The sequence below is a fragment of the Colletes gigas genome, unplaced genomic scaffold, assembly GCF_013123115.1.
Source record: "Colletes gigas isolate AHSC1104 unplaced genomic scaffold, ASM1312311v1 Colletes_gigas_Sc00033, whole genome shotgun sequence".
NCBI lineage: Eukaryota > Metazoa > Arthropoda > Insecta > Hymenoptera > Colletidae > Colletes > Colletes gigas.
Window position 1 is genome coordinate 372,651 of NW_025106662.1, and position 27,765 is coordinate 400,415.

General features: G+C 37.2%; 3 protein-coding genes across 8 annotated transcripts; 1 reads left to right on the plus strand and 2 right to left on the minus strand.

The window, feature by feature from the left end:
* Positions 1-103: 103 nt before the first annotated feature.
* On the minus strand, positions 104-27,758 carry LOC122402156 (chaoptin). Of its 6 annotated transcripts, none has more exons than XM_043404744.1 (11): positions 27,716-27,758; positions 18,349-18,525; positions 14,401-14,695; positions 5,610-5,796; positions 5,393-5,540; positions 4,925-5,035; positions 4,012-4,758; positions 3,718-3,866; positions 2,091-3,631; positions 1,484-2,000; positions 104-1,271 (listed from the first exon to the last, which is right to left on the minus strand). In XM_043404744.1, the coding sequence occupies exons 4-11, from the start codon at positions 5,794-5,796 to the stop codon at positions 949-951; spliced, it is 3,723 nt and encodes a 1,240-aa protein (XP_043260679.1). In that variant the 5' UTR covers positions 14,401-14,695; positions 18,349-18,525; positions 27,716-27,758; the 3' UTR covers positions 104-948. The 6 variants fall into 6 exon arrangements, with proteins under 6 accessions (XP_043260679.1, XP_043260678.1, XP_043260675.1 ...); XM_043404743.1 differs by lacking the exon at positions 27,716-27,758 and adding an exon at positions 24,833-24,909; XM_043404740.1 differs by lacking the exon at positions 27,716-27,758 and adding an exon at positions 24,687-24,879.
* On the plus strand, positions 11,275-24,166 carry LOC122402158 (NADPH oxidase 5). The gene is made up of 18 exons (XM_043404748.1): positions 11,275-12,841; positions 13,797-13,891; positions 13,978-14,089; positions 15,686-15,783; positions 15,862-15,982; positions 16,176-16,326; positions 16,631-16,841; positions 16,948-17,174; positions 17,271-17,459; positions 17,588-17,781; positions 18,190-18,511; positions 19,342-19,716; positions 21,737-21,872; positions 22,202-22,422; positions 22,668-22,855; positions 23,184-23,393; positions 23,563-23,766; positions 23,916-24,166. Exons 1-18 carry the CDS (start codon positions 12,695-12,697, stop codon positions 24,111-24,113), a joined length of 3,399 nt encoding a protein of 1,132 aa, XP_043260683.1. The 5' UTR covers positions 11,275-12,694; the 3' UTR covers positions 24,114-24,166.
* LOC122402159 (jerky protein homolog-like) lies at positions 19,820-21,873 on the minus strand. Its single transcript, XM_043404749.1, has 2 exons — positions 20,545-21,873; positions 19,820-20,464 (listed from the first exon to the last, which is right to left on the minus strand). Exons 1-2 carry the CDS (start codon positions 21,427-21,429, stop codon positions 19,931-19,933), a joined length of 1,419 nt encoding a protein of 472 aa, XP_043260684.1. The 5' UTR covers positions 21,430-21,873; the 3' UTR covers positions 19,820-19,930.
* Positions 27,759-27,765: the final 7 nt, after the last annotated feature.

The window sequence follows — 27,765 nt, forward strand, 5'->3', positions numbered from 1 at the left end:
ACGAAACAGCGAAAGGGAGTAAAATGCATATCGTCAACTAGTTATTCTTTTTATTTTGTAACTTTACATAAAAAATCACGATTTATTGTTCGTATTTTCGTCCTTGTATTATATTAATATTTGGTCTAAGCTCGTTCTCGTCTCTTTTATTTTCCAAATCCGACGAGAACGGCAATTCGGAGTAATTATACCGTGTCTAATAATTACCATTTTTTAGTCGTTCGGAATATGTTTATAGTCTTAAGGAAAAGCATTACTCTACGTTAAGTATGTACATACATGCTTCGCATTCACGAATATGATTTTTCTTTTCCTTCTGTTTTTAATGCACACGTACTTTTTAATGGTCGTTGGATATTTAGTATCTCGATATGCGGTAAAACTATAATTACAAAACTGAGCTGATCCATATTGCGGTTTAATACAAAGTTTTCTATTATTTTTTTTTTTATTCCGCAAATGTATAGAAATCGCAAATTGTTGAATGTATCACCAGTATCAAATTTGATCCCACTCGTAAAAATAATATTCGTGGCTCGTACGTTAACAAGTTCTATCTGAACTAACGTCAAAAGCTTTCTATTTCTTTTCATTGGATGAAAAACTTCTTAGTAAAACCGTTTACCAAACAAAGTAACTGGTTATTGCTATTACGTTAAACTGTAGACGAAACCCAACAGCGATAAGTAAAGGACCTTCAAAGACTTTATAAACTGCAAAAGTTGCTAAAAACGGTCGATATTGCAAAATTTTACAAAAATATAAACTTTGAAAGTATCGTGTAATTTGGTTGATAATATGCTATTATTAAACTACGCTCTAGCGCTTAAAAAAAACAATGGGAGCAGTGGAATACCTTGGAAACACAGAAAAACCGCATGAACGTATGGACCATCCTAATAGATAATCGAAAATTCGTTGAATCGAAGGTGATTTATCGAATTTAACTCAATTGGCTATGATCGTTAAAAGAATAATGTGGACTATGGCCAACCAAGTAGTGGCCAGTCTTTCATAGTTGCCAGAGCTAAGGGCTGACGCTTGGCAGGCAGTGTGGGGAGTCCCTAGTGTCAAAAGAACCTTGTCGGACGAATCGGATGGTGTGGTCTCTGTGCAAACGGCTCTTCCAGCGATCATTCTCAATTGCCTGGCATCGTACTGAGAAGCAACGTGGATCTGGCGAGATTCGCGAAGCCATCTTCGTAACCACAGACTGAGCCAAGCGATCTCGCAATCGCATTCCAAGGGATTCCCCGATACCTGTAAACCCCCTAGAAAATAAAAATTAATACATATACCTTCCAATGATATTTTCGGTTATCGAATTTCTCGACGACGAAAATCAGTTTCAGACGCTATTCTTTAAAATTAATAGCACCAAAATGTACGAATTTATGTCGACTTTTAATAAGATGAAACAACGATTACGTTTCTTGATTTTTTTTCTTTCAAACGTATTAATATATTAATTATGGATACTCACCAACCACCATATTGGTCCCAACACTTTCCCACGATAGGTTCCCGTAAATAACCGACGGACTGAGCTCGTTTATGTGATTATTCCTCAAGTCCAGCGTGAGTCGCGACAGCGTCTTCGTCAGAGAGAGAAAAATATCCGACTGAAGTCTGCGAACTCGCGTGTCCTTGATTCGCAGTATCAATTCACCGCCCTCGATGGTGGAGAACGCTTCCGATGAAATCACTTCGAGATCGTTCCCGGAGATCGTTAATTCTCTGAGCTGCTTTGTAAAGGCGTTTTGTATTTGATGCTTCAACAAATATTCTGTAACTTGTATCTCTACGGTTCTCAACGGTAATCCAGTTAACAGATATCGAAGATGGAATCCTTCCGCTTCGGGCCACGTTTGAATTCGAAGATGCTTCAGGTATTTTAAGACGCGAAGACAGTCTTTGTCCACCGACCTCGTTCTATTTAGATTCCTCAACTTCAGATCCTCCAGCCTCGGATAACCCATGAAGCTCTCTTTCGTCAGTTTCTAAACCAAATCACAGTTTCGTTACTCGTCTTTAAGCAAATCAAATTTTCTTTAAAAAAAAAAATATTTAATTATTCTTTTACGATTCACCTCTATCGGATTTCCGGAAACGTCCAGCTCCCTTAGGAGATTCAACTTAACATTCGGCATAGAAGTCAGCGAGTTGTTCACCAGTAGAAGGACTTTCAGGTTCTTTAAGTATTGGAACTGCTTGTCGGGCGTCGAATCTATATAGTTAAAGGACAAATCCAAGACGTTCAAATTCGTCAGAGGCAGAAGGGGAATATCTCTAAAGCTACAGTTGGTCAGGTAGAGCTGCCTCAGCCCGGGCAGATAGTGGAAAAGCTCTTTAAAATTCGTTTGCAGGATATTCTGTGACATGTTCAATCGCAGAAGCTTTCCCAGCGAGACGAACGAATTGTCCGGCAGGATCGTCAGCCTGTTGTGCGCCAGATTCAAGGAGACCAATTGGGAAGTTGGAAACGCGGTGGAATCGAGGTGATCCACGAAATTGTCCGCCATGTCTAAATCCCTCAACGTGTAACCGACTTCGAGGAAAGACGGCGATGGAACTACGGTGAATTTGTTGCGGCTTAGATCCAATATCTCCAACTTTGTACCCTCGAAAACGTCTCTGGGTAAAGATCTGATCTTGTTGTCGGACAGATTCAAGATCCGCAGATTCTTCAAGTTTCGGAACTGCTCGGTGGGCAGCTGATTTAGCAAATTTCCGCTCAGATCCAATTGTTGTAACAAACTCAAGCCGTGGAACGACTGTTTTCTTAAACTCTCTATCTTGTTGTCCTGCAGGTTCAGCGTTTCCAAACGACTCAGCCCGAAAAAGGTGCCTGGTTCGAGAGCGGCGATGAAATTACTCTGAAGGTCCAAGCTCCTTAAATCGGGCGTGTTGTAAAACGTGTCGACAGGCAGCTGGCTGATGTTATTGAAGCTCAAATCCAATCTCGTCAGATTGTTTATCGAACTTCCGGAATTCAGGACTGAGATCGCGTTATAGGATACGTTCAGTGCGAAATCCAGCCCGCCGATCTCGGAGATCGCGTCTAGATCTAAAGCGGTCAATTTATTGAACTCCAGGTGAAGGAAACGCAGACTGGGCAGACCGTACAAGGCGTTCTTCTCCATTCGCGAGATCCTGTTGTAAGCCAACGATAACGTTACCAGTTTCGGACAGTCTAGAATCGACTCGGAACCAAGGACCTTTATTCGATTTCCAGTCAGATCCAGAGCCGTCAGGTTGGTCAAATTGTGGAAGCTGAACTCCGGAATGGCCTCCAGAAAATTGTAACCGAGCTTGACGTCCGTCAGTTCGGGATGCACGCTCGATAAGAATATACGCTCTGGCAGATAGTGCAACCGATTCGACTCTAGATTGATATATCGTAACCGTTGGAACGAGTAAAACGCTGTTGCTTCGATGGTCTGGAAATTATTATTGTCCAAATCTAGCCAGTAGAGCTCCGACAAAGGCCTGAGGGCTCGTTGCGGAAACACGTCGGTGGCGAACGCAAAACTCAACTCCAAAATGCCGAGACTCTTCTCGATGCCTGCGAAGCAGTCGTCGTCCAGCTCCGTTAAATGATTGAAAGACAAGCTGAGTTCGTGCAGTCTGCCTGAAATCGTTATTTTAAAATTAGTCGTCGCCTCTGAGCTAACCGAAATACGAAATTATAATAGGAAAATTTTGATCGATACTCACTTGCTCCCTTGAACGTTTCTCCGCTCAATTTCGTTAACACGTTGTTCCTAAGCAGCAAAATTTCAAGGTCCTCTGCCCACTCGAAATCGCCCGGTTGAACGTGCGAGATCTTGTTGTAATCGAGATTCAGGTGTAATAGCCTCACGCACCTTTTTCGAAAAACATCGAATAAGTTCTTTGGGAATTTTTTGCAAAAAACACAACTCCGTTTACAGTAAAATTTACAAAGTTTGAAACGAGAAAATGTGTAAGATTTTTAATTAGCATTTTACAAACAGAAGCGAGGAAAGATACCGTAATAAAGCTGCAACAGGAACCGCGTCCAAATTGTTAGTGGCGAGCGAAAGAACTCGCAAGTCTTCGCCAAACTCTTGAAAAGCGTCCCCAGAAATATTTCTTATGTCGTTATCGGCTAGATACAAGTAGGACAACTTCTTCAACCGACTGACGGCTCCAGGAACATTTGGCAGATCGTTGTTTTCCAGATTCAAGTACTCCAAGCTGTCCTCGAGCCCTCGAAACGCATCGTCGTCGACGTTCTTGATCGAATTCGAGGACAAATGGATCCTCTTGATATCCAAATGATCGAAAATCCCAGCAGGCAACGAATTCAACTTGTTACTGTCCATGTTGAAGTCCTTGATCTTTAAAGTACGATTGGCCAAACTGGGCGCGCAGATCCATTCGATGGAATTCTCGCTGACGTCGATTAATTCCAAGTTCGAGCTTTGAAAATCCGGCAACTCGAGGTACTTAAAATCGTTGCCCCTTAAATGCAACAGCGTGAGGGCTTTCAATGTTTTCAACGACGACGGGAAATTCTTGAGGAGATTGCTGTTCAGACTGAGCGTGTGAATCTTGGGTGGCAGACTGTCTTCCGAAATTTCCTCGATGTTATTGTTATCCAAGTACAGCCTGACCAGAGACTCGAACGTGGAGAAACTTTTAGGTATGTGGATGATCGAATTGTCGCTAAAAAATGCGTCTGTCAGCATGTCCTTTGCGTGGCCCCAATCACCGTCCAACGATGTTAGATAATTGCTGAAAATGTATTAATAATCTTTCGTTTTTTCGGGCAGGCTTGAAACGAGGAACATGTTTTTATTACAAAACTTAAAGGATATACCCTGAATAATTAACAAAAGGAAATATGTAGTCTCAAAAGATAAAAAATTTCTTAATTTCATCAAAGTATATCGGCGTTTACCTCTCCATGTTGAGCCATTTCAATTTTCTCAGGTCACGAAAGGCCTCGAAAGGTACGTCCTCCAGGGCATTGTAACTCAGATCCAATGAACGCAATTTGTCCGCAATACCTCTAATAACAGAGCCGGTGAAGGTGTGAGTTTCTTTTTATCTTTGAAAAGAAAGAAACATAAATCTTTCTACGGACGCAATCAAAGAGCTAGACGAAGCGTAATCGTGCAAAAAGTATCTTGAAGGTTACAGACAAATTCCTTTAATTTGGTCTCGCCTAGCATCCGGGAGAGGAGAGCTTATGGTATTTTGCCCAATTAACAGAAATAAAAAATGTTACAGTAAAAAAAAAATGGTAGGTGATAATCTAGAAATATTGTGATTCGTGCCTACGTACTTTCTCGCATAATAAAACGATGAACAAAAATGAAAATTGAATTATCGATAACACGTAACTTCGCGGATCGTTGTGACTTACGAAAAGGACTTATCAGCGATGTTGGATAGTCGATTGTTCATCAATACCAAAGCTTCGACGTCAACCGAACTCGTCAGTGCGTCGTTATCCAACGTCTGCAATCCAGAACCGACTACCACCAATTGAGCCACATAGCTCACTGAAACATCTGTGAAAAAAAAAACATAACTTGTAAGTGTACAATGGACACCAAACAAACAGAAAAAAAGATACGTACCGGGAAATCTGGCAAAAGGTGTTCCCATGCAGGCGATGTTCATCTTCGTGAAATCCTGATCGTCCTGGACCCAACACATGCACATTGTGTTGAACGTGCATGGTACGTTGTAGCACTCAATCACTCCCGACGTATAAAAAACGAAGAAGATCTTCACGCAGATGCCTTTCAGTTTGTCCGACAACATCTTTATTAAACAAACGAAATATTCAATCAATTTTAAAATTCTGATATTTTTTAAAAATCCGAAGCTCGTTTATTTCTTTAGTTCCAACCGCGACTGTATCCTTACTAAACAGAATGTTCTCCGATTTGTCTGTTTTAGATTTAGACGAACATCTCAGGCATACCTCGTTGCTGTTAGGGAGTAATCTTCCTGTGAGTTGGCAATGGTGTGGATGTTGGGGTTTTTATTGTAATTATTACATCGCACCTCGCTTAAAAAACGCTTCACCTTTCTTTTTCCCAAACGCGCACACATTTTTTTCCTTCTCAACAAACATACCAACTCATCATTCATACCAACCCAGCAAAAGCTAGATATTTTCACACCCTTCCTCAATTCAAATCGCAACGATGAGAATTGCTAATCAAGCATTTGTAAGTTGTCTCTATGTTTTATAAACAGCTTTGACACCAGTGATTTTGTTAATATGTCCGCAGTGTTTTTGTTTGTCTCTATATAATCTAGAATTATGAAACCCCTATTAACTAAATCCTTGATATAGTGATACTTAATATCTATGTGCTTGCTCCGCTTGCTGTTTTCGTAGTTCCTTGCAATATTGATCGCTCCTTGATTGTCGACAAGCAGTATTGCATCTATTTCCTTTTCGCACATCTCTACAGCAATTCCTTTTAATGATATTAGCTCGGCAGAGATTAGAGCAGCAGCAACATATTCGGCTTCTGTCGATGACAGGGCAACGCTTTGCTGCTTTCTTGATATCCAATGTATCAAATGGTTATTGAAAAAAATTGCCCCTCCTGTCGTACTTTTTCTGTCTATTATATCTCCTCCCCAGTCGGAGTTTGAAAAAGCAACTAGACTGTATGAGTTAGTTTTTACATACCTTAAGCATTTATTCTTCGTTCCTTTCAGATATCTGAGTATTCTCTTTGCCGCATTCCATGTAGTTTGACTCGGTTTGTCAAGAAACCTGCTCAGACATGACACTGCAAATGTAATATCAGGCCTTGAACCCATTGAAATGTACATTAGACCTCCTATTAACTCTTGGTAAGGTACATTTGCTGCGCATTCGTTCCCTTCTGCTCGAAAGTTTGCTTCCATAGGAGTTGAGGCCTCCTTGCATTGCTCCATTCCAAAGTTTGTCAACATTTTGTTGATTAGAGTTTCTTGAGAGATCTTGATTGTACTTTCATCTCTAAATATTTGCATTCCGAGAAAATTTTTGATTTCTCCCAAATCTTTTTTGTGAAATTCTAATTTCAATGGCTGTATTATCTGATTGATTGCTGTTCCCGTTATCAATATGTCGTCTACATATACCAACATTATTGTTCTGCCTTTTGTGTACAGACAGAAGTCACTCTTGGATCTGTTGAATCCGTGTTTAATGGCAAAGTCATTAAACGTCTTGTTCCAGCATTTTGGTGCTTTTTTGAGACCGTACAATGCTCTTTTAAGTTTGAGCACCGTTCCTTTCTCTTCGTTTAAACCTTGAGGTGGTTTGATATATACCTCCGATTGAAGTCGTCCATTTAGAAATGCTGTTGGTATATCCATTTGATTTATTTTCCAGCCATTTTGTAGAGCGATCGAAAACAGCATCCTCACTGTAGAGAGTCTAGCTACCGGTGCGTACATAGACTCCTCTTCATGTAGTTGGTATCCTTTAGCGACCAACCTTGCCTTTTTGATACCTTGTTCTTTGGTTCTGAATATCCACTTTGTATCGATAGCTTGAACTCCTTTGGGCAGCATTGTTTTTTCCCAAGTTCCCAGCTTTTTGTGAGCTTCTAGCTCTTTGTCTATTGCTATTTTCCATTCTTCTTGTTGTACTGCTTCATTGTAAGTTTTGGGATCGGCGTTGGCCAATAAACAGTAACTCATATACACCTGATAGTCTTTTAAGTGACTAGGTGCTTTCTTAGCTCTTCTTGTTCTGTTTGTATTCTGTGGTAATTCTTCATTCTTCTCTTCTTCATTCTCTTCTTCTTCAGTAATGTTTTCTTTTTCTTCATCTGGTTTATTCTCTTCTCCCAGTTGTTCATTTTTCTTTTCTTCTTGCTGTATTTCTTCATCTATTCTTATTGTTTCTTTTTTCAGTTGATTTTTCCTTTCATCAAACTTTACGTCTCTCACTGAGATAATCTTGTCCGTCGATGGGACCCACACTCTATATCCATTATCGCAATATCCTACCATTCTTCCTTCTACTGCTCTGTTTTCAAATTTTCCTGTTTTTGGTAATATGTATGACCATGTTTTGCATCCGAATACTCTTATTTTTCCTAAATTCAAATGACCATACCATCTTTTGGCTGGTATGTCTTCTTTGAGAGCACTTGTAGGAGATCTGTTCAACAGAAATGCAGCTGTCCTTGTTGCTTCTCCCCATAGATTCCTCGGTAGATCATTTCCTGACATCATTGCTCTGGCTTTGTCCAGTAACGTTCTGTTCATCCTCTCGCTTACCCCATTCTGTTGTGGTGTGTAAGGGATGGTACTTTGTATCCTTATTCCTTTAAGATTACAGAAATTTTTTAATTCTACATTTAGGAACTCTTTTCCATTATCACAGCGTATTTTGTACACTTTGTTTCCAAATTGTGCTTTGATTCTTTGTACATAGTTTTTTATATTATTAACTGCTTCATCTTTGCATTTTAACAAGTACACTGTTGTGAAGTGAGTATAATCGTCGATAATTGTCTGAAAGTATCTCTCACCATTGATGGTTGGTGGATTTATTGGTCCACAAAGGTCAGTGTGGAGCAATTCACCAGTCCTGTGTGATCGAGGATATTGACAACTCATAAATGGCACTCTTGTGAACTTACCCTCTGTGCATGTTTCACAATCATTCTCATCCACTGGTAATTCCATTATCTTCATTCCTTTTCTATTCAGGTGACCCATTCTTCTATGCCATAATGATGAATCGTTCTCCGCTCCATATGCTACGTTCCTCTCATTTCTTATTTTGAACGTCATTGTGTATATTTTCCCTTCCTTCTTTGTAACCAAACTCACGTTCTTACCTTTTATTTTTGTTATGTCTTCATCGAAGGTGATGGTGAAGCCTCGTTTTGTCAATTGGTTCACTGACAGCAGATTGTGACTTAAATTTTTTACGATAAGAGCTTCTAAGCATATTCTTTTTCCTTTATATAATAGCAACAGTTTTCCTTTTTTCTTTGCTTTTAATACATCATCATTTGCTGTTCTTATTAAGATTTCTTGAGAAATCCTTTCCACAGATTTCATATTTTTCTCTAATTCTTCGTTTACTAGATGCTCAGTGGCACCCGAGTCAATGACAAATGTCACTGTTTTTTCTTCGCACTTTGTTTCCAAACATATATTATTTTCATTCATTGCTAGAAACGTTATATCATCATTATGTGAAACCATCTTTGCGTGACTTGGTTTGCCTCTTTGACTGAAACGCGTTTTTCCTCCTCTGCTTTCATACTTGTTTTCTCTGTGTTTGTTGGGACACTCATAGCTTTTGTGACCCTTTTTACCACACCCGAAACATACCAGGAAACTTGTTTCATTTTCCACGACTGTTGCAGATACATCTTCCCTTTTCAGTTCATATTCTAGCAGTCTAGTCTTCACGAAATCCAAAGTAACACTTGTCGTCATCGTTTCAATAGCGGTGACTACATTGTCGTAACTGGCTGGTACCGTTATTAGCAAATGACACACTTCGTCATCTTCCTCAATTTTTCTTCCTGAGGCTGATTCGAGATCTCTTATCAATGAGTCGAATTTAACGAAATGTTGTTCCATTTTTTCATTTTCTTTTAGCTTTAATGATAATAATTTCTTTTTTATGTATATTTTAGTGAATACACTTTTCCTTTCAAAGACATTCTGTAATGCGTTTATCATATCACTTGCATGTTCTTTGTCTTTCACATATTCTAAGTGCTTATCAGTTATGCACTGTATTATGATGGCTTTAGCTACACTATCATCTTTAGTGTAAGTGGCACCTGTGGGATCAGGATCTTCCACGACTTTTCTTACCCCTCTTTCTTCCAATATTGCCAGCACCCTAAATTTCCAGTTTGAGAAATGTTCTCCATCGAACAGTGGCAAATATTTAGTAGTTGTTTGTAACATTTTTGCTTTCGTGTATTTTTACGATAACGATATAATCTTACTTTTCCTTTTCTGACGCCACGTGGGTACTGGGCCCATAACCTTTGTTGGGTTTTTTATTGTAATTATTACATCGCACCTCGCTTAAAAAACGCTTCACCTTTCTTTTTCCCAATCGAGCACACATTTTTTTCCTTCTCACCAATCATACCAACTCATCATTCATACCAACTCATCATTCATACCAACCCAGCAAAAGCTAGATATTTTCACAGTGGAAGGATGTATGTATGGTGAAGTGTGTGTGAGTTAGGAGCTGAGAGATGCGTAAAAACAGATAGGTTCGTGGAAGTAAAAAAGTATAAAAGAGAGTACTAGAAGAATTTATAGATAGGAGAATGTTACTTGAAATTGTTTTTGTATTAACCAAGTTTATTGTTTGTTAAATAAAGTATTATTTGTGTTAAGAAGATAATTCCGAAATATAGAATTATTTGAACCACGTGCTAACGCAACAGTTGCAATAACGTATTATTTCCTACAATTGCTATTATTTTTTAGTGACAACAAAATTGATGAGTATTCTCGAAAGGTGTATCGATGCGTGACAAAACCGCTGCGTTACAAAGTCTCATGGTCTCTTTGGAAAAAATTAATTAAAATATCTTAGGAAACATACAAGAAAGGAATATTCGTGCTAAAATTCCCTTTACACTTAACTAATTGCCGTATGAAGAAATTAACGTAAGAATGACAACACGTGTGCGTTTATCAGAACGAATGATTATTTACAAACGTGACTCGGTAATAGTTTAATTATTATTCGAGGTAGGAAAGAGTAGAAGAATCAAACCTTTATGGAAACAGATTTCTACGATGTTTTCGGTCGCTCGGTTGAAGCGGCGGTCAAACCGGTTCCATTATACGACAGTGTATTTAAAAACTGACACTAACTTTTGACGAAACCTCATATTTTACTTGCCACATTAATGTTTGGGGGAATTCGCGAAACAACGACACGCAAACTCGAGGGACGAGCTTACCGAGTGCACGAAAGTGCGGAGCTGGAAGCGACGAAAGCGCATGTTCCTCGGCCCTATGGATCGAACCAGGCGCAAAACAAGTCTAAACTCACGCTCAGGCTCATGCAAATAAACGTAGCGAAACATACTTGAACAATATAGGATAATTGCTGTAAATCGAAATACAATTCACACTACAAAAAAATGTTTTGTGAAAGGAATATAAAATAACATAATTTTTCTATTAAATTAAGTGATTCAGGATGATTAATATTTTCATCTGCAGCAATTTGGAAGGGAAGCGACGTTTAAGAGGAACAAAGACTTTTCTTAAATATTTATAAGCTCGTTAGATCACAAAAAGATTTAAAACGAGTTTCAACGAATGTTTATGAATTCCTGCATTCGTTTAAAGGACGTCTATTATGTAACAACAAACCATACAACTTTTACGAAAAATATTTATTTCCAAATTAAGTTACACGGGACATCTTGTATGAACAAAAAGATAGAAACTTTTTAAAGCATAAGAGAATGCAGTTTGTTAATGTGCAGGAAAAATATCTACCTATTGCTAATTTATATTAATTTCAACTTAAAATAGACATTATTCTGTACCTTGTGCAAAATATAGAATTATTATTAAGTTACTTGTGTGCAATATGTACATTGCATTTCTGCAGTTTGTTAGCCCTCGCCAGAAGACACAAATTAAAAATTGTAACATGTTTCTGTAATGTATAAACTTTTACTTAAACCCTAAAATTATGTTAAAATTATTACCATCTTTTCCTTTTATAATTTCTTTGTATTAACATGATTCTACGATATAGTAGGATATACAGCGTTGACTCCAGATGACCTCAACATCTCTGCAAATTAGAATTTTATACAAATTTCACGTCTAACATTTCATTCCCCATTCTAAAACCGAGTTTCCTGTATTTCCATACTTTTAAAAAATATTTGCGTGACCTTGAAACCGGTGCACAAAATTATCGAAAAAAGTACGTGCAAACGAACATGGCGTCCTGCTACGAGGAAGCATTGCAAGGAGAAAGGAGACGAATTAAAGGGCATTCGAAAAAACGAAATGGAAAAGTGAGTATGAAAAAAAAACGATGACTCATGAAAAAGTGAAAGGTTGTCTGTTGGTCCGTCTCCTACTCGATGCGTGATCTTTATTCAAATCGAAAGCCTTCCCTCCCATCTCTCGTTCTCTCTCCGGACTCACGACGTACACTGAAAATCGTTATCGAAAGGGATTTGTGGAAGGTTGGGATCGATCTCGCGATCCAACGATACGGATCGATGATTTTCATTCGGTGGTTCGCGGTTCTCCGAGTCAACTTGATACAACGTTCCTCGAGGACAATGTTTTTCTTCCTTGTTTCCGTTACGACGAAATAATAAAAGCAATCGAACCGATGATTCGTGCGACCGCTGCCGGAAACATTGTTGTTTATAAAACGAACGAACAAACAGGATTTCGAAACGTTTCTCGTGAAATTTCTGCGAAATGTGCGAGTGATAATTTCAAATAAAACTTGCTATGATTTCGACGAAGAATAAGTAATTGTTTGTGTCGGCCGGTTAATGTAATATAATAATAGTTCGGTAGATTCCATCGTTTCTTCTGGTGTCGAGCGCAGACTGGGAATGAAAACAAATCACGCGTAAACATCGGATTATAAAGTGTACGCGATTTCATTAACGATCGGAAAATTAGTTACTCGTTCGACAAAACTGTGCGGCGAAAGAAGATGGAAAGCGACGTTAGCGAGACGGTAGACAAATGTATAATAGAAAGAAGAAGAACGACCATCTTGGAGGAGTGTTCCCAAATGATCGAAGCGAATGGCACCGTTCGATGCAACAAAGACGCGTTCAGGCGATTTTTTATGGATCGAGTAAGCGTTTTCGAGTAATATAAAACTATGCTTTATCATTGTTCGTAATTTTAAATTAGTCATAAAATATCTGTGTTAAAATACAGAGTTTAAAACAGTATGGTATACATGGCAAAGGATAAATCTCGATTCCTGAAATAGAAAAAGTAACCGCTTCGTTTCTGCGTTAACACTGGCTGTGGAAGTTCGAAAAGAAATTCTTCCTGAACTTAAAAATCATGTTAAATTATACTAATAATTAAAAGGGTTAAATTTGATAACAGTTCCATATTTCCATAATTGATAACGAAGCCAAAAATAATTATTAGACCGCGACAACTCGAAAAAGCTCATAAGGATCGAACGAGGACAAATGACACAAGGTCGGGTCTCCATTGAAAGTAAGTAACGGCAAGGCGAGATCAATATCGAATAGATAATTACTTAAGGGAAAAGAATACACAGCGGCGACGGGATCGTAGCAAATGACAAGGGGATCTATCGAGGGCCACAGATTTCGATCAAGGTGGCTGATCGCCCGAAGCCAGAAAGCATTCGCGCCTCGAGCGTCTTTGATCCTCGGAATTCGATCGCGGCCACGACCCTGTCCGGTGTCCCTGGATCTGTCCAACAATCGCGTGGTTCAACCAGACGAACAGCCTCCATTCGCAACTCCATACTTGCGAAAAATACTGTAAACATTCGAAATATAAGTAAATACATGTATGGAATACCAATATGAAATAGTCTACGGTTAAAGAAAAGTAAATAATCATAAAGTAGGTCCAGAAATATGTGTAGAACCGATTACCCCCTTAAGTATTTTATATAAAATGTAGTGCTAATCACTTGTGCTATTATATGAAAATTTTTTCGTACGAACACTTTCGTCTCCCAATTAGTTCACATAAAATTCCATTTATTCCAAGGAAATTTTCACTACGCGATCGCTAAATACGCGTACAATATATTTCAGACGTTACAGGAGAAGTTGTTTTTATTATTCGACCAGGATGACGACAAGACGTTAAAACAGGATGATTGGATTGAATTTTTAAAAGGAAGATTAACGTAAGATATATTTTATCACGCGCCAAGTCTTATCGAAACTAAACGTTCTGTTTGTAATACGAAATTATTAAACGTTACTTTCACAGAAATGAAAATCAGAACAATTTCATTAATGAAATTGAGAGTGTTGTATACACTATATGCGGCGATGATCCTGTTAGTTTTCTAAACTTTCAACAAATATTTTCCACTAAAGAGGTAAGTTGTTAAGTTGTTTATTTGTAAAACTGAATTTAATTCCTAAACAGTCATTGCTTATTTAGAATTTAGTATTAAAGCAATTCCACGAATAACTTTCGTTGAATGTAAATATTGTGATTCTTTAAGAAAAACTGTTAAAATGTTAAAAAGTAAGATGGTATTTCGGTCTATTACACTGTAAGGAAAGTAATAGAAAGCTTTGGGTCTCTACGAATCAACCACATTTATAAACCTTATTTATATTAATGGGTTTTTACCATCTACAGAAATAAATATTAATATTGTTGGAAATAATTTTCCATGCTTACATTTAACGTCTCTGTACGGGGAATTAGTAAGAAGTAGTGTTCAGAACTGAAGAGACGATGAACGGAAAGTATGGGGAGTCACGATTGGCTGCATCTGATTTAGTCAGCCCTCCACGCGCACAGATTTTCTGTCATCGATCATTGCCGATCGAAACGGTCGTCTCTACTAAATCCAGAGCGTCCCTTCATGGACCAGAAGTTGGTTAGAAGGGCGTTGAGGATGGGAATCAACTGCACATGTGCGGCACCCCTCTTATTCCCGTATCATCTCGCTAGTTGTCTTTTGTTATTGCATCTGAAAACATATCATAATCTCTAAAAATGTGACAAATGACAAAGAAACACGCATTGATAACACATTAACTCATTGACAATTTACAAATTAAAATCATGGACAGTATTAACAAGGACTAAATAAAACAGACATTTAAAATAAACATACATACATACATTATTATTTAGTCTCTATTTGCATTAAAGAGAAACATTTATTTCATTAGAAATTATTTCAATAGAAAAAAAATGATTTATAATACCATCGATACAATTATTTACAAAAAATTGTCTTATTTAACAATATTATATAATTTCATTCCAAAAGATAGTATTGATATACAGAGTGTTCGGCCACCCCTGGGAAAAATTTTAATAGGGGATTCTAGAGGCCAAAATAAGACGAAAATCAAGAATAACAATTTGTTGATGGAGACATTGTTAAAAAATTATTAACGTTTAAAGTTCCGCCAGTACTGAATTTTTTTCTCGAAAATGCGCACGATTTCGGAGGTACGTCTATTCACCAAACATGATTGTAATTGATCCCTGCAACCGAAAATAATTTTTTTAGAACGATTTGAAAAATTTTTTTTTCGTCGAAAAATTTCAGCATTTACACGATTTTTTTTCTCGAAAGTGGATAGGATTTCGGAGGTATGTGTATTCACCAAAAATGATTGCAATTGACCCCCGCAAGCAAAAATAATTTTTCCAGAACGATTTGAAATTTTTGAATTTAATTGTTAATAATTTTTTAACGAAGCCTCCATCAACAAATTGGTATTCTTGATTGTCGTCTTATTTTGGCCTCTAAAATTTCCCATTAAAATTTTTCCCAGAGGTGGCCGAACACCCTATACATACATATCAAGAGAAACTATTAGTACAATGTGGTATTATACAAATTTCGATCGGCAATGCATTAACATCGTATCTGATATTAAATACGCATTTTAAAACACTGCAGTTATCGTTTTTTTTTTTTTTTGTTAAAGTATTTGTGTTACAGGTCGTAGATAAATTATATCGAGTAATCGATGACGAAAACGTGGGATATGTAACGTCGTCTCAAATTATGGAGTTCATTGCCAAAATCAGCGACAGAAGGTGACTTCGTCTTAGACTTTAAATCTTAAGGTGTTAGAAAAGTGTTCGATAATCTTATTCTTTACTATGTTTTTGCAGACCTCGCGCCGGCTTCGACAGCAGTAGCCTAGAATGGTTGGAAAAGCTATTCAAGCAAATGGTAGGCAACGAGAAAGAAATAAGACGCGAAGAATTTAACAAGATTGTCACTTCAAAAAACGTAAGCAGAAGACATAAGCTGAATAAACATAAACAATGGTGGCTTTCTAACATACACATACTTTAGTGTATTTGAATTAAATAAATCATGCCTTATAATTTTGGAACTAGAACCAAATAATTTCCATCTAATACAAATTATTGTTTACAATTTGTATTTTAATATGTAGTAACAAAAAAAATGTCTCTTTCAGCCATTCTTCACCGACAGAGCCTTTCAAATATTTGACAAGGATAATTCCGGGGCCATATCTCTTCAGGAATTTCTGGATGCGATGCATCAGTTTGCAGGAAAAAGTCCAGACGATAAAATCAGATTTCTGTTTAAAGTTTACGACATCGACGGTAAAATACAACCACATTTCTTTGCTTCTAAGCTTAATTATGTTTAGCTTTACGGACACCTACCATTAGAGTTACTTGCAAACTACATTGTACGACCCTTTGCACTCTAAGAATTGTCTAGCAACATCAAGTGTTCTTTTTTCTAAAAAAAAAAAAGTTGAAAAATGTTTATTTTGTTAAATCAGTTTGTGTTACTATAAATTAAATTTGAACCGAGCTGTGTCCATTTTGTTGGCGATGTAACGCGACTCCGCCGTATTCTATTCGAAACAAAGACTTTCACACAATTCTTAATTGTGAAAAGGCGACGGATCGATACAACTTCTCGAATTAGAACACGTGGTGAGAGCTTGCATGGAGGAAAATGGAATGGAATTCAGCGAAGAACAAGTTAAGGAACTGACAATGGCGTTGTTCGAGGACGCCGATCAAGCCAATCGAGGCGCCATTACTTACGAGGCTTTGAAAAACCAATTGGAAAAGCACGAAGGACTCTTGGAAAACCTATCGATTAGGTAAACGACTCTTTCTATCGGAATCGTTGCAAAACGATGCTCGTTTAATCAATCGTGTCGCATTAATTGCAAGGGAAATTGATTAAAAACAGAAATTAAATCGCAGTATCGACCGATGGCTGGTACCACCGAAACCGAAAGCAAAGCGGAAATCGCTATTGGGTTTATTTGCATCGTTAAGACCTTATCAATTGACAAGACCGTACATCAAGAACAATTATGTTTACATCGCTTTCATCTCCGTCTTTATTTTGATTAACGTAACGTTGTTCGTATCGAGACTCTATGAATATAGACGAGCCAATGGCTACGTAATGCTTGCTCGTGCTTGTGGTAAGGAAACTGTTTCCAACAGTTAAATCTATGTACTTATTCTTGCTTTCAAATAGAATCTCTAAAAATAATTCACGGGGACTACGGTTCTTGCAGGTCAGTGTCTGAATTTCAACTGCAGTTTCATCCTGGTTCTTATGTTACGCCAGTGCATTACCTTTCTACGAAGCCACGGCTTCAATTCTGTGCTACCATTGGATCAACACATTTACCTCCACAAAATAACTGGGATTCTAATCGGTGCCTTCAGTCTACTGCACACGTTTATGCATCTTTTGAACTTCGGTAGACCATCGTTATGTTGCTGTTATTTTTGTCCACTTTTAATAAAGATGCACCAATATATTCGCAACATTCAAAATAAGAACGATTATATCGAGGAACAAAATGGAGAACAAACTTAATATTTTCAGGCACAATCGTGGTGAACGATGCCGTACTTAATCGTAACGAATATACTATATCCGAATGGCTGTTTACGAATCGTCCAGGACTGTTCGGTCTTATAGGAGGTTGTGCAAACCCAACTGGAATTATTCTTGTCCTCCTTCTCGTTATAATGACAGTCTGCTCTATGCCGTTTGTTCGCCGCGGCGGATGCTTCGAGGTCACACGGATTATTTCGTTTATTCTTTTCCTTTTCTCTATTGAAATCCTATCGTGTAATTTCCATTTTAATGTTACTAAAAATATAGCAACAAAAGATTGCGGTAATATAATAAATCGTAATATTTAATTTCATCGTACTACTGTTCAAGTACAACTGCCGAAGAGAAATAGTAATCAAAATCGGTTGATTTCGTTGACTAAGCGTGCACATAGGAATCCCCTAAAAATGTGCACTATCGTGCATTTGCTTTTCAATTTTATCGTAGTTTATTTTGATTATTACATATTTTATTCTCAGCGGTTGAACTTGAACAGAAGTAGATATAATGAAATTCAATATTACAATTTACTAAAAGCTCCTTCTTGTTGGATTTTCGTTTTGATAAGCTCGTTTACCGTTTTGCAGATATTTTACTGGTCACACCTGCTCTATATACCGTTCTGGATATTAACGATACTTCATGGACCGAATTTTTGGAAATGGTTTATCGTGCCGGGCACGATATATCTGGCGGAAAGAATTCGACGAATCGCCTGGTCTCGCTCTCAACTCGGAAAGACTTACATCAGTTCCGGTCTCTTACTGCCGTCGAAAGTCACGCATTTAGTCATCAAAAGGCCGCTACATTTTGACTTTCATCCTGGCGATTACGTTTTCGTAAACGTTCCCGCCATCGCCCGGTACGAATGGCATCCTTTCACCATCAGCAGCACTCCGGAACAGGAAGGTTAGACAAATCACCTATTTCAACAAAATTGAAATATCACTGGTCAATAAATTTCAAACAACAGTTTGTATTTCTTTACAATTAAGCTATCTCGCCCTTATTTATGTATACTGAGATAGGAAGTAATAAGAGAAACAAAATTACTTGACTCTAATTTGAAAAATATAAGTCATTGAATTCGTGACGAGGAACTAGAACTGATTGCTTAAATGAAAAATACATTTTAAATAGAATGCACATCAGATAGAAATTATAAATTAATCGTATTCCTATTTATCTGCACGCTTAAAATGTGTACCGCTTATTTCTAAATTAATGTTATTGTATTATATAAACAACTATGTGTGAAACTACGATGGTAATTCAAAAATTATAAATTATAAAAATGTTAATCCCTTCCCGTGCCATTTAGCTAGACGAAATTGCGCGGTGAACAGACCAGACTGATGCTAAACTGCTTTGTAACAGAGATTATAAGAATCTTGGCAGACTCTTGTGGCGTACCGATAGGAACTAAAACTAATCACGACCATGATTTGCTGTTCGCGAGCCTGGCTCGTGATGTTTACGTTTGGGCCAACTTTCTGTTCGCGAGTCTGGCTCGTGATATTCCGGTTTGGGCCAAAATCTTCATTAAGAATTAGACTCGTTAAAGTACAGGAAGGGGTTAACACACTGACGAACGCTTGAATAATGCCCGACTTATTAGTCCACCCGTGGCCATTTTGTGTGGACTCGATAGGCCTCCGCACTTGGTTTTTGATATAATAACAAAATGATTTTCCAATATTAATTGCATAAACGCCAGAACATATGTTTTTGTTTTATAGACTACATATGGCTCCATATTCGAGCGGTCGGTGAATGGACAAACAGCCTTTATTCTTATTTTGAAAAGGAACAAGTAAAACTTCACGAGAACGATGTGTTTCCGATCGCAGGGTGCAGCGATACCGTTAATTCTGGAAAAATGCAAGTTCCAATGCCACGTAACAATTGTTTTCGTTTAATTTACATTCTACGGACAACAAAAATGTTACTTTTTTTAATTGTTCGATTCAGATTCCTTAACAAAAATCAAGATTTAGTATTGAATGCGATAATGTCTTCGTCGTCTACGGAAACAGAGAATCACTGCGAATTTGATAATCCGGCTTTCGTTTCCGATACTGACAAGATAATACTATCGATACACTGTACAAACGGTAAGTTATTTCATGGACACAATAAAAAGTTTTATTCTCTTAAATACTATATGTTGCACAAGGTAATATAAAAATATGAATACGTAATATTATTTTACTTGGTATCTGTTAATTATAGTAAAGTAATAAAACTTATTAACGTTGAAAGTAATAATGATAATCATAACAGTTATACTAATTAGATAAATAATATTAACGAAAACTAAAATAAAAATTATTTTTCATTATAATAATCTATTATAGCTTTAGCGTGTTCTTGAATCTGTGGCTCCGTTGTCATTATTTTCTGCAAATAATACAATAGTCTGTCCGTTTCTTCCCCTATTAGAGAAACAGGTTCTGACTCGAAACATTCTGCTATTGTATCCTTTTCACCGATTTTTTCTTCTACATTGCACTCGTTAAACCAATCCCTAATTTCTTCATCGTAAATCGTTTGGAACGATTGTCTCTCGTCTGATGTTGACTCATCTTCTTTGGGACACTCTTTGATGCTTTGTCTCACAGAACGATTAAGAATTTTGGACCAAGCATTAAAAATATCGTCTGCCGTAACTTGAATCCACGTCTCGTGAATTAAATTTATACAGTCTTTTAAATCGTAATCCGCATAAAATTCCGAAATCCCTTCGGTGTGCTGCAGCGCTCGTTGTAATAATTTATGCCGAAAACGTTCTTTGCATTTCGCAATTACGCCTCGATCCATTGGCTGAATGAGCGACGAAGTGTTCGGCGGTAAGAACAGCACCTTAAAATACGATTAATGGATAAATAACTAATGACTAATTAAAATTACATATTAATACGATAGTTAAATAAATTATATACTTTAAAATGTTCATCGACCGTTTCCTCTTTTGGCAATATGTGACTTTTAAAATTATCTATTAGCAGCAGCACTTTGCCGCTACGATTTTCTTTAATTTGACGCTCTTTTACGTAACGTTTAAAATCGTCCTGATACCACGATTGGAAAATTTCATTATCGACCCATGCGTTTTTTTGGTACACGCAAGATACAGGTAAACTATCCTTGCAATGTTTTAACGATCTCGGGCTTTCATATTTATGCACGAACAGTAATGGCAATTTGTGACTTCCACTAGCGTTCGCGCACAGAGCCAACGTAATCTTCTCTTTTTTCATTTTTCCTCCTTCGACTCCCGCCAATGTTTTACCCGGAAGCATTCTCCAACACAGACCAGTTTCATCCATATTATATAGATTGTCGTCTGTAATTTCATTTTCCTTCAATAATTGCGTAAGTTTTTGTTTAAACGTGTCCACGGCTGCCTTATCCGCATCGGCGGCTTCTCCGTAAGTTTTTTTAAAACGCCATAGCCAACCACGGCTTCCAGCGAACCCGTACCGGCCGCCTATCTCTTCGTGCAATTCCTTTGCCTTTTCCAGCAAAACACTGTCGGTTATTTGATGTCCTAATAAACGACATTCCAGAAACCAATTGTACACTTCCTTGTCTAGATCATTAAAAGTGCGTGTCCGTATCCTTTTTCTGTGTATACCGTGTGAATCCTCCGCGAATTTCCGAATCGATTGGGCACTTTGCCGATGCCGCCTTATGCTTCTTTCGCTTACGTTATATTCAATGGCAAGATCTCTCACGGTTGCACCGGCTTCTAATTTATTTAAAATGTTCAACCGTTCTCCGACAGTCATTTCTTTAGAACTACCGGGACTGTTATAAGAAGCCATCGCGAATAATCTAAATGATATGTTGGGATCGTCGTATTCTCGATTTCGACACGTGCCAGTTATTGTATCACGCTTGTACTCATCCTCTTTCCTTATCTCGGTTTAATTCATAGGATTCACCTGCATCACTTTAATAATCTATTACTATCTCGACAGAAGATACACGCAGTATTTTATTTTATTAACGCTACTTAAAATTCTAAAAGTCTAACAAAAATCCAGTTATTACAAAACGTTACAGAGACTGTCTCGGTCCAGAGGAATTAACTGCTCGATAAATTTTTGTGATATTCATCTTATCGTATAGGTGTAACGGATAGTAATAAAACTTCGAAGGAACGAAATCTTCATCGTTTGCTGCTTAGTAGCAAAATGCCCTTAGAGAAGTCTTTCTCGGTACCTGACATGCAAACGAAAAAAAAAAAGAAAGAGAGACTAATGGCGTAAGCTAACTACACCATTGTATCTTTTCTTTTAAACATTGGATCGTTCAGAAAGATTTATACTGTTCCGTAGTAGGAACGTACAGTGATTCCCGTTTTTAAACTCTATATATGGATGATAAATTTAACAGTAAAATGATAAATTGAACACAATAAAAATAATGAATTTACTCTCTACCATAATTAAAACATTAGAAACTCGTTATTCTAAACAGTGGAATAAAAATGTAAATTTTTTGATGAATAAATAACGAACGTATACTCTTTCTGAATAATGCAATGTACAATTTGTTACATTATTTTATATCGTTGTTATTTTCCCTCGATAGGCTTCGAGATTATATGAGATCCGAGTCGGAGAGGAACTTCAACGAGTACCAAATGCGGAATGCACGCATAAAATCTTTGGAACAAGCTTATTCGAGCCCGCAACATAAAAAATTAGCGCAAAGCTTTAGATACATGAGGACCAAACCTACTATAATCGCTTTCAAAACTCCAAGTTTGGAGAATTGGGAGTGCAAAGTAGAAACGCCTACGAACAAACGCAGTAAGTGAACAACTATTTACTTCTAAACATTTTGAAACCGGATTTTATAACAAGCAGGCACGTTCAAATTCTAATTAATTTCGCCTGGGAACAAAAATCGCTGTAATCCGTCTTGTTTCCTGTGAAGCAAAGGGAACGAATTTTGATAATTAAAATAACAAGGTCACAATTACTTCTCGCGATTAGTCTTAATTACATGCATTCACAAAAATGATAAGATAAAGCTAATAAACTTGGTGAAACAGCAACGTCGCAAACAAACGTAAACGTGGCCAGAAGATTGTCGCCTAATTTAGTCGCGATACAAATAACAGCGGAAAGAGATGGACCGCAGACAAAATTCGAAGAAATACCAAAGAGAAATATGGATGATATCGGATCTGAAGTTTCTTCACATCCATCTATGAATTATGCTGTAGGAAAACCATTGGAGGTAAACATTCATTTTGGTACTTAACATATTCATAACTGCGAGAAATTGGACATTACAATGCTACCGCTTATGCTATCGCTATCCGGCATCGATGATCTTATTTAACTTATTCAACTACATGGTCATACCCTGATTTACGTTCTCTCGACTTGTACATATAAGTTTGGAGTACGACTGTATTTGATTCTTCAGGACCGTTTAATAGTTACTTTTTAAGAGTATACTACAAAATACAGTAATCAAATAATGTCTGCTAATTATGCTCTTTTGTGACACATAAAATAATATAATGGATAGCATAAAAAGTGTTTGATTTATTGTTACACAGATCTTTCTGGATGGCCCGTATGGAGCTCCTTCGAGTCACATATTTCAAGCACAGCACGCGGTTCTAATTGCAACAGGAATCGGAGTCACGCCTTTTGCTTCTATATTACAATCCATCATGCACCGTTATTGGAAAGCCAGACACACTTGCCCAAACTGCAAATTCTCCTGGGCTAGCGAGATTCCATCCACTGTCATGCATCTACGAAAGGCAAATATTTCTTCCCTGTCTATAATATTTTTGTACATGAACTTCGCTTTTCTTCAAACAAGGAAGAAAATTAGAGGAAAGTGGATTTAACTTGCTATTTACATATTTTCTTCTAATCTTTTTATTCTACATCGCACACCCGAACTCAATGCAATCATCTTGTTTGCAGGTAGATTTCTTCTGGATTAACAGAGATCAGAGATCCTTCGAATGGTTTGTGAACTTGCTATCTCAGCTAGAAATGGAACAAGCAGAACTTGGCGATGCGATGGAACGGTTTCTTGAAATGCACATGTATATTACCAGCGCGCTACAAAAGAACGATATGAAGGCTGTTGGTCTGCAACTAGCTATGGATTTAGTTCATCAAATGGTTTGGAAATTATGCATAGAACATTATGCTTTTTTTGCAAGGCATTGTCCATAAAATAAAACTCTTTCAAAATCAATTTTAGTTTGACAAAAATATTCGGTTAGAAACATCGTAACAAGGATTTCAGAAACTTGTGTTCTATTTTTCAGGAGAAACGAGATCTTATAACAGGCTTAAAAACAAGGACAAATGCTGGCCGACCAAACTGGGATAAAGTTTTCAAGCAGATCCAGGACAAAAAAAAGGGCAAAGTAACAGTATTTTATTGCGGCCCACCGCAACTAGCAAAGATTTTACGCCACAAATGCGATAGGTTTGGTTTTAATTTCAGAAAAGAATCTTTTTAAAATTTCTGGAAAAAATATAATTTGTTATGTTTATTATACAATACTTCACCCGAATTGTTTCGCGACGCTATTCTAAGTCAATTGATTATAGCTTTATACAAACTAAAATCGAGGGCAAATGCGCCATGTTTAATAAAATTTTAGTTACACAACAATCGTACGTTCTTATATTATTCGACATCATTTGGTCAATGTTCGAGCAATTCTTCCTGCTTTCACTTTTAATGATGTTCTTCTGTATGTAACATATTATGAATATTAAATTATTATTCTACCTTAATGCGAGAAATTTACTTCATGCCATTAACGATTCTGGCTGTCTCATGCATCAACCAAACTGTCATTAATATAATAAGAAAATTTATCTGTCGTTCTGTCATAACCAACAAATTTTTAGACGATCAGTATTATAACGAAAGACGTTTATCGTATTGAAAACCAAGTGACGATCTTGCAGTTAATTTCGTACATATTCTGCATAATTACGTACATTATTTGATACATATATGGACGACGCGAGACCTTCTCAATGCAATCTACTCAAAGTGAATTTCATAATTTCATCACTCACACCAATTCCATCGCAAATACAGTAATTTCCGCTTCGATTCAGAATATCTCGTAACGCACCGAATGCACTCTCGCCATCAGTGATTAAAAATAACAATCCTGCACATCATTTAAAGGAAGGAAAACTTTTCTACGTTTACTAGCTTTACCGATTTCAGTTTGGTTGCCTATAATTTCTAAAACCACCGTTCTTCAAACGAGAAGATTGTTCTAAAACCAATTTCTTTTGGATACCGGTCTTCCGCCTAATGTTACGTCCGTCTTCCGTCGGCATTGGTGAGAAAAGATTTCCCTAGACTTACTTGGTTTATTATTCCTCCGGGGGTGGCGCGCCGATCTGGCGAAGGTATTCCACCGATTCCACGTAGCGCTGCCGCCGTGGATCGCCCTCGGGAATGTTGACATCAGAGATGCCAGAAAAGCACCGCCGGGTGCACACGCACACATGCCAGATACGCGTACGTGAGCTCGTGGAGTTTCGGAAAGTCGACAAAGGCAAACTGACGCATGCCCTCTTTCTCGATTCTCCGAAGCCGCCCGAAGTAATTTCGGATCGCCTCGTGGGAGTCGAGAGAGAAAGGCTCACATTTGCCTTCTCGCTCTAAACAACTGAAATCCGACCTCCCGTCAACGGCATACGATTTGGATTCTCGAGCCGAGATTCTCGACTGCCCAGGCATTTTTACTTTCCGACCTATGTAGGCGCACATAAGCAAAGTACCCATAATGAAAAAAAAATTTTGTAAAATTTATTTTACGGAAATACACGTTTTAAGACCTCCTGATCATATTTTAATTATTGAAAAAAAAGACATTTTTTTTTATTCCCATGTATGAGCACACATATGTATATTATTAATACGATTGAATATAAATAGCTGAATGAATTTAAATGAAATTTTACATTTAAATTTTATGTTCTCATTTCAAAGGCGTGTGGACGGATTCAAATACGTGAACACTAAACGTAACGATGTAATTATATTATTTAATATTTACTAACTATTTAACATAAAGAACATAAAAGAAAGACATAAAACGTAAACGTAAAATTGTGATTGCTCTCGACTAACGTTCGATACAGAGTGACGTTCCTGCAGTCAAAGTCGACCCTTCCTTATTCCTATCTTATAATAATGATCTAAACAAAACGCACGTTCGAGACGCAGTCTCTAAAACGTATTTCAGCTTAAACCTAAACACCTCACTCGATACCTACTCTAGCTTAGACTAAACACTCCTATCGACGCAAACGATAACGGTTCTCCTAGCCACACACATACACTCCTTACAGATTATACCTCTTGTTTCATAGTTGTTCCGATATATAGGCATAATGTATAAAAAATCTTTTAAATGTTTCATATAAATCTTAGGACGAATTAAATTTTATATGAAAAAAATTATATAAACTTTTTCTCTATCTTCTCTAGAAAAGAAAACATTAAATGAAATCTTATACATTACATGCTTACTTAAATCGCATTGAAAACGAATACCACAAATGTTTTAGAATAATGTGCAAAATGTGATTGCGATTTTCGCTAAGACAAATTGAAAACTCGTTTCTAACAAGGAAAAATTGGAATGGTACCAGGTTTTGGGTTAGGTTTTACTTTGAGATATTATTAAAGTTATTACAGGTACTTATTTTCAGAAATAGAACTATGTTCACCACTGATCAGCGTGGCGTGAGTGATGAGGTCTTTGCCTGCAAGTTCCGAACTTCTTCTGCTCTGCAGGTTCAAACCCTGCCAAAACAAATCCTTTTTTTTTATTTTTTCAATCATATTTTAATCGTACACTAAATGTGACATTATATTTTGTCTGACCTTCGAATATTTTTTTTAAAGTTAAATTTAACCGATTACATTTAACATATGTTATTTTCAATGTACGAAGTACATGAATCTGGATGGTACTTTTCACAAAAACAGTCAAAACATAAAAATTTCAAGCACCACGTACATTTACTGAAAGTTTTGTTTTCACAGAAATTACAAAATTTTGTATTTAACTCTGATGGAAAGGCCGCTTCATTTACATTGATAAAATGTGAACGATTTTCGGATAGTCGTACCTTGTAGCTCGTACTTTTTACCTTATACTTCAGGTAAAAAGGGATATTAGCTGGGAAAAACAGTTTTATGACATTACCTGCTAACTTATGTTACTGTTCTACAATGAAACGCTATGTTTTGTACCTTTAAAAATATTCGACTATGTCCTTTTAAAATTTAAGATACAACCTATACTTTGTATTAAACTGGCAAACGGGATCACTTTTCCTTTGTTTCTAGTTAGTTCTATTTAGTTCGTCATAACCAATTGATACGGTTATTTCAAAACAATCGAGGAAAATCATTATTAATTAATTTCTGCAATTATTAATTCTACTGTTTTGTTTATGTTATAAAAGTAAGTACTCTTCTTATTGAAAAATACCACAGCGTGTACAATACTGGTAAAGAGGGGAATCTCATTTTAATTTATTAATTTTCAATCTTAAAGTATTTTGATTTTCAAAAATCGTATTAATAATATACATATGTGTGCTCATACATGGGAATAAAAAAAAATGTCTTTTTTTTCAATAATTAAAATATGATCAGGAGGTCTTAAAACGTGTATTTCTGTAAAATAAATTTTACAACATTTTTTTTTCATTATGGGTACTTTGCTTATGTGCGCCTACATAGGTCGGAAAGTAAAAATGCCTGGAGTGGGCAGTCGAGAATCTCGGCTCGAGAATCCAAATCGTATGCCGTTGACGGGAGGTCGGATTTCAGTTGTTTAGAGCGAGAAGGCAAATGTGAGCCTTTCTCTCTCGACTCCCACGAGGCGATCCGAAATTACTTCGGGTGGCTTCGGAGAATCGAGAAAGAGGGCATGCGTCAGTTTGCCTTTGTCGACTTTCCGAAACTCCACGAGCTCACGTACGCGTATCTGGCATGGGGGCGTGTGCACCCGACGGTGCTTTTCTGGCATCACTGGCAGAGATGCCAGAAAAGCACCGCCGGGTGCACACGCACACATGCCAGATACGCGTACGTGAGCTCGTGGAGTTTCGGAAAGTCGACAA

Excerpts from the sequence above, each read along its gene's own strand:
- LOC122402158 (XM_043404748.1), top strand. The coding sequence starts at position 12,695 with ATGGAAAGCGACGTTAGCGAGACGGTAGACAAATGTATAATAGAAAGA. Across the intron at positions 19,717-21,736 it reads ATCGATACACTGTACAAACG|GTGTAACGGATAGTAATAAA; the intron begins GTAAGTTATTTC and ends CTTATCGTATAG. Across the intron at positions 23,767-23,915 it reads TGGATTTAGTTCATCAAATG|GAGAAACGAGATCTTATAAC; the intron begins GTTTGGAAATTA and ends TCTATTTTTCAG.
- LOC122402159 (XM_043404749.1), bottom strand. The coding sequence starts at position 21,429 with ATGGCTTCTTATAACAGTCCCGGTAGTTCTAAAGAAATGACTGTCGGA. Across the intron at positions 20,465-20,544 it reads CGGTCGATGAACATTTTAAA|GTGCTGTTCTTACCGCCGAA; the intron begins GTATATAATTTA and ends TCGTATTTTAAG.
- LOC122402156 (XM_043404744.1), bottom strand. The coding sequence starts at position 5,796 with ATGTTGTCGGACAAACTGAAAGGCATCTGCGTGAAGATCTTCTTCGTT. Across the intron at positions 3,867-4,011 it reads CCTGTTGCAGCTTTATTACG|GTGCGTGAGGCTATTACACC; the intron begins GTATCTTTCCTC and ends TTTTCGAAAAAG. Across the intron at positions 2,001-2,090 it reads TTTCCGGAAATCCGATAGAG|AAACTGACGAAAGAGAGCTT; the intron begins GTGAATCGTAAA and ends GATTTGGTTTAG.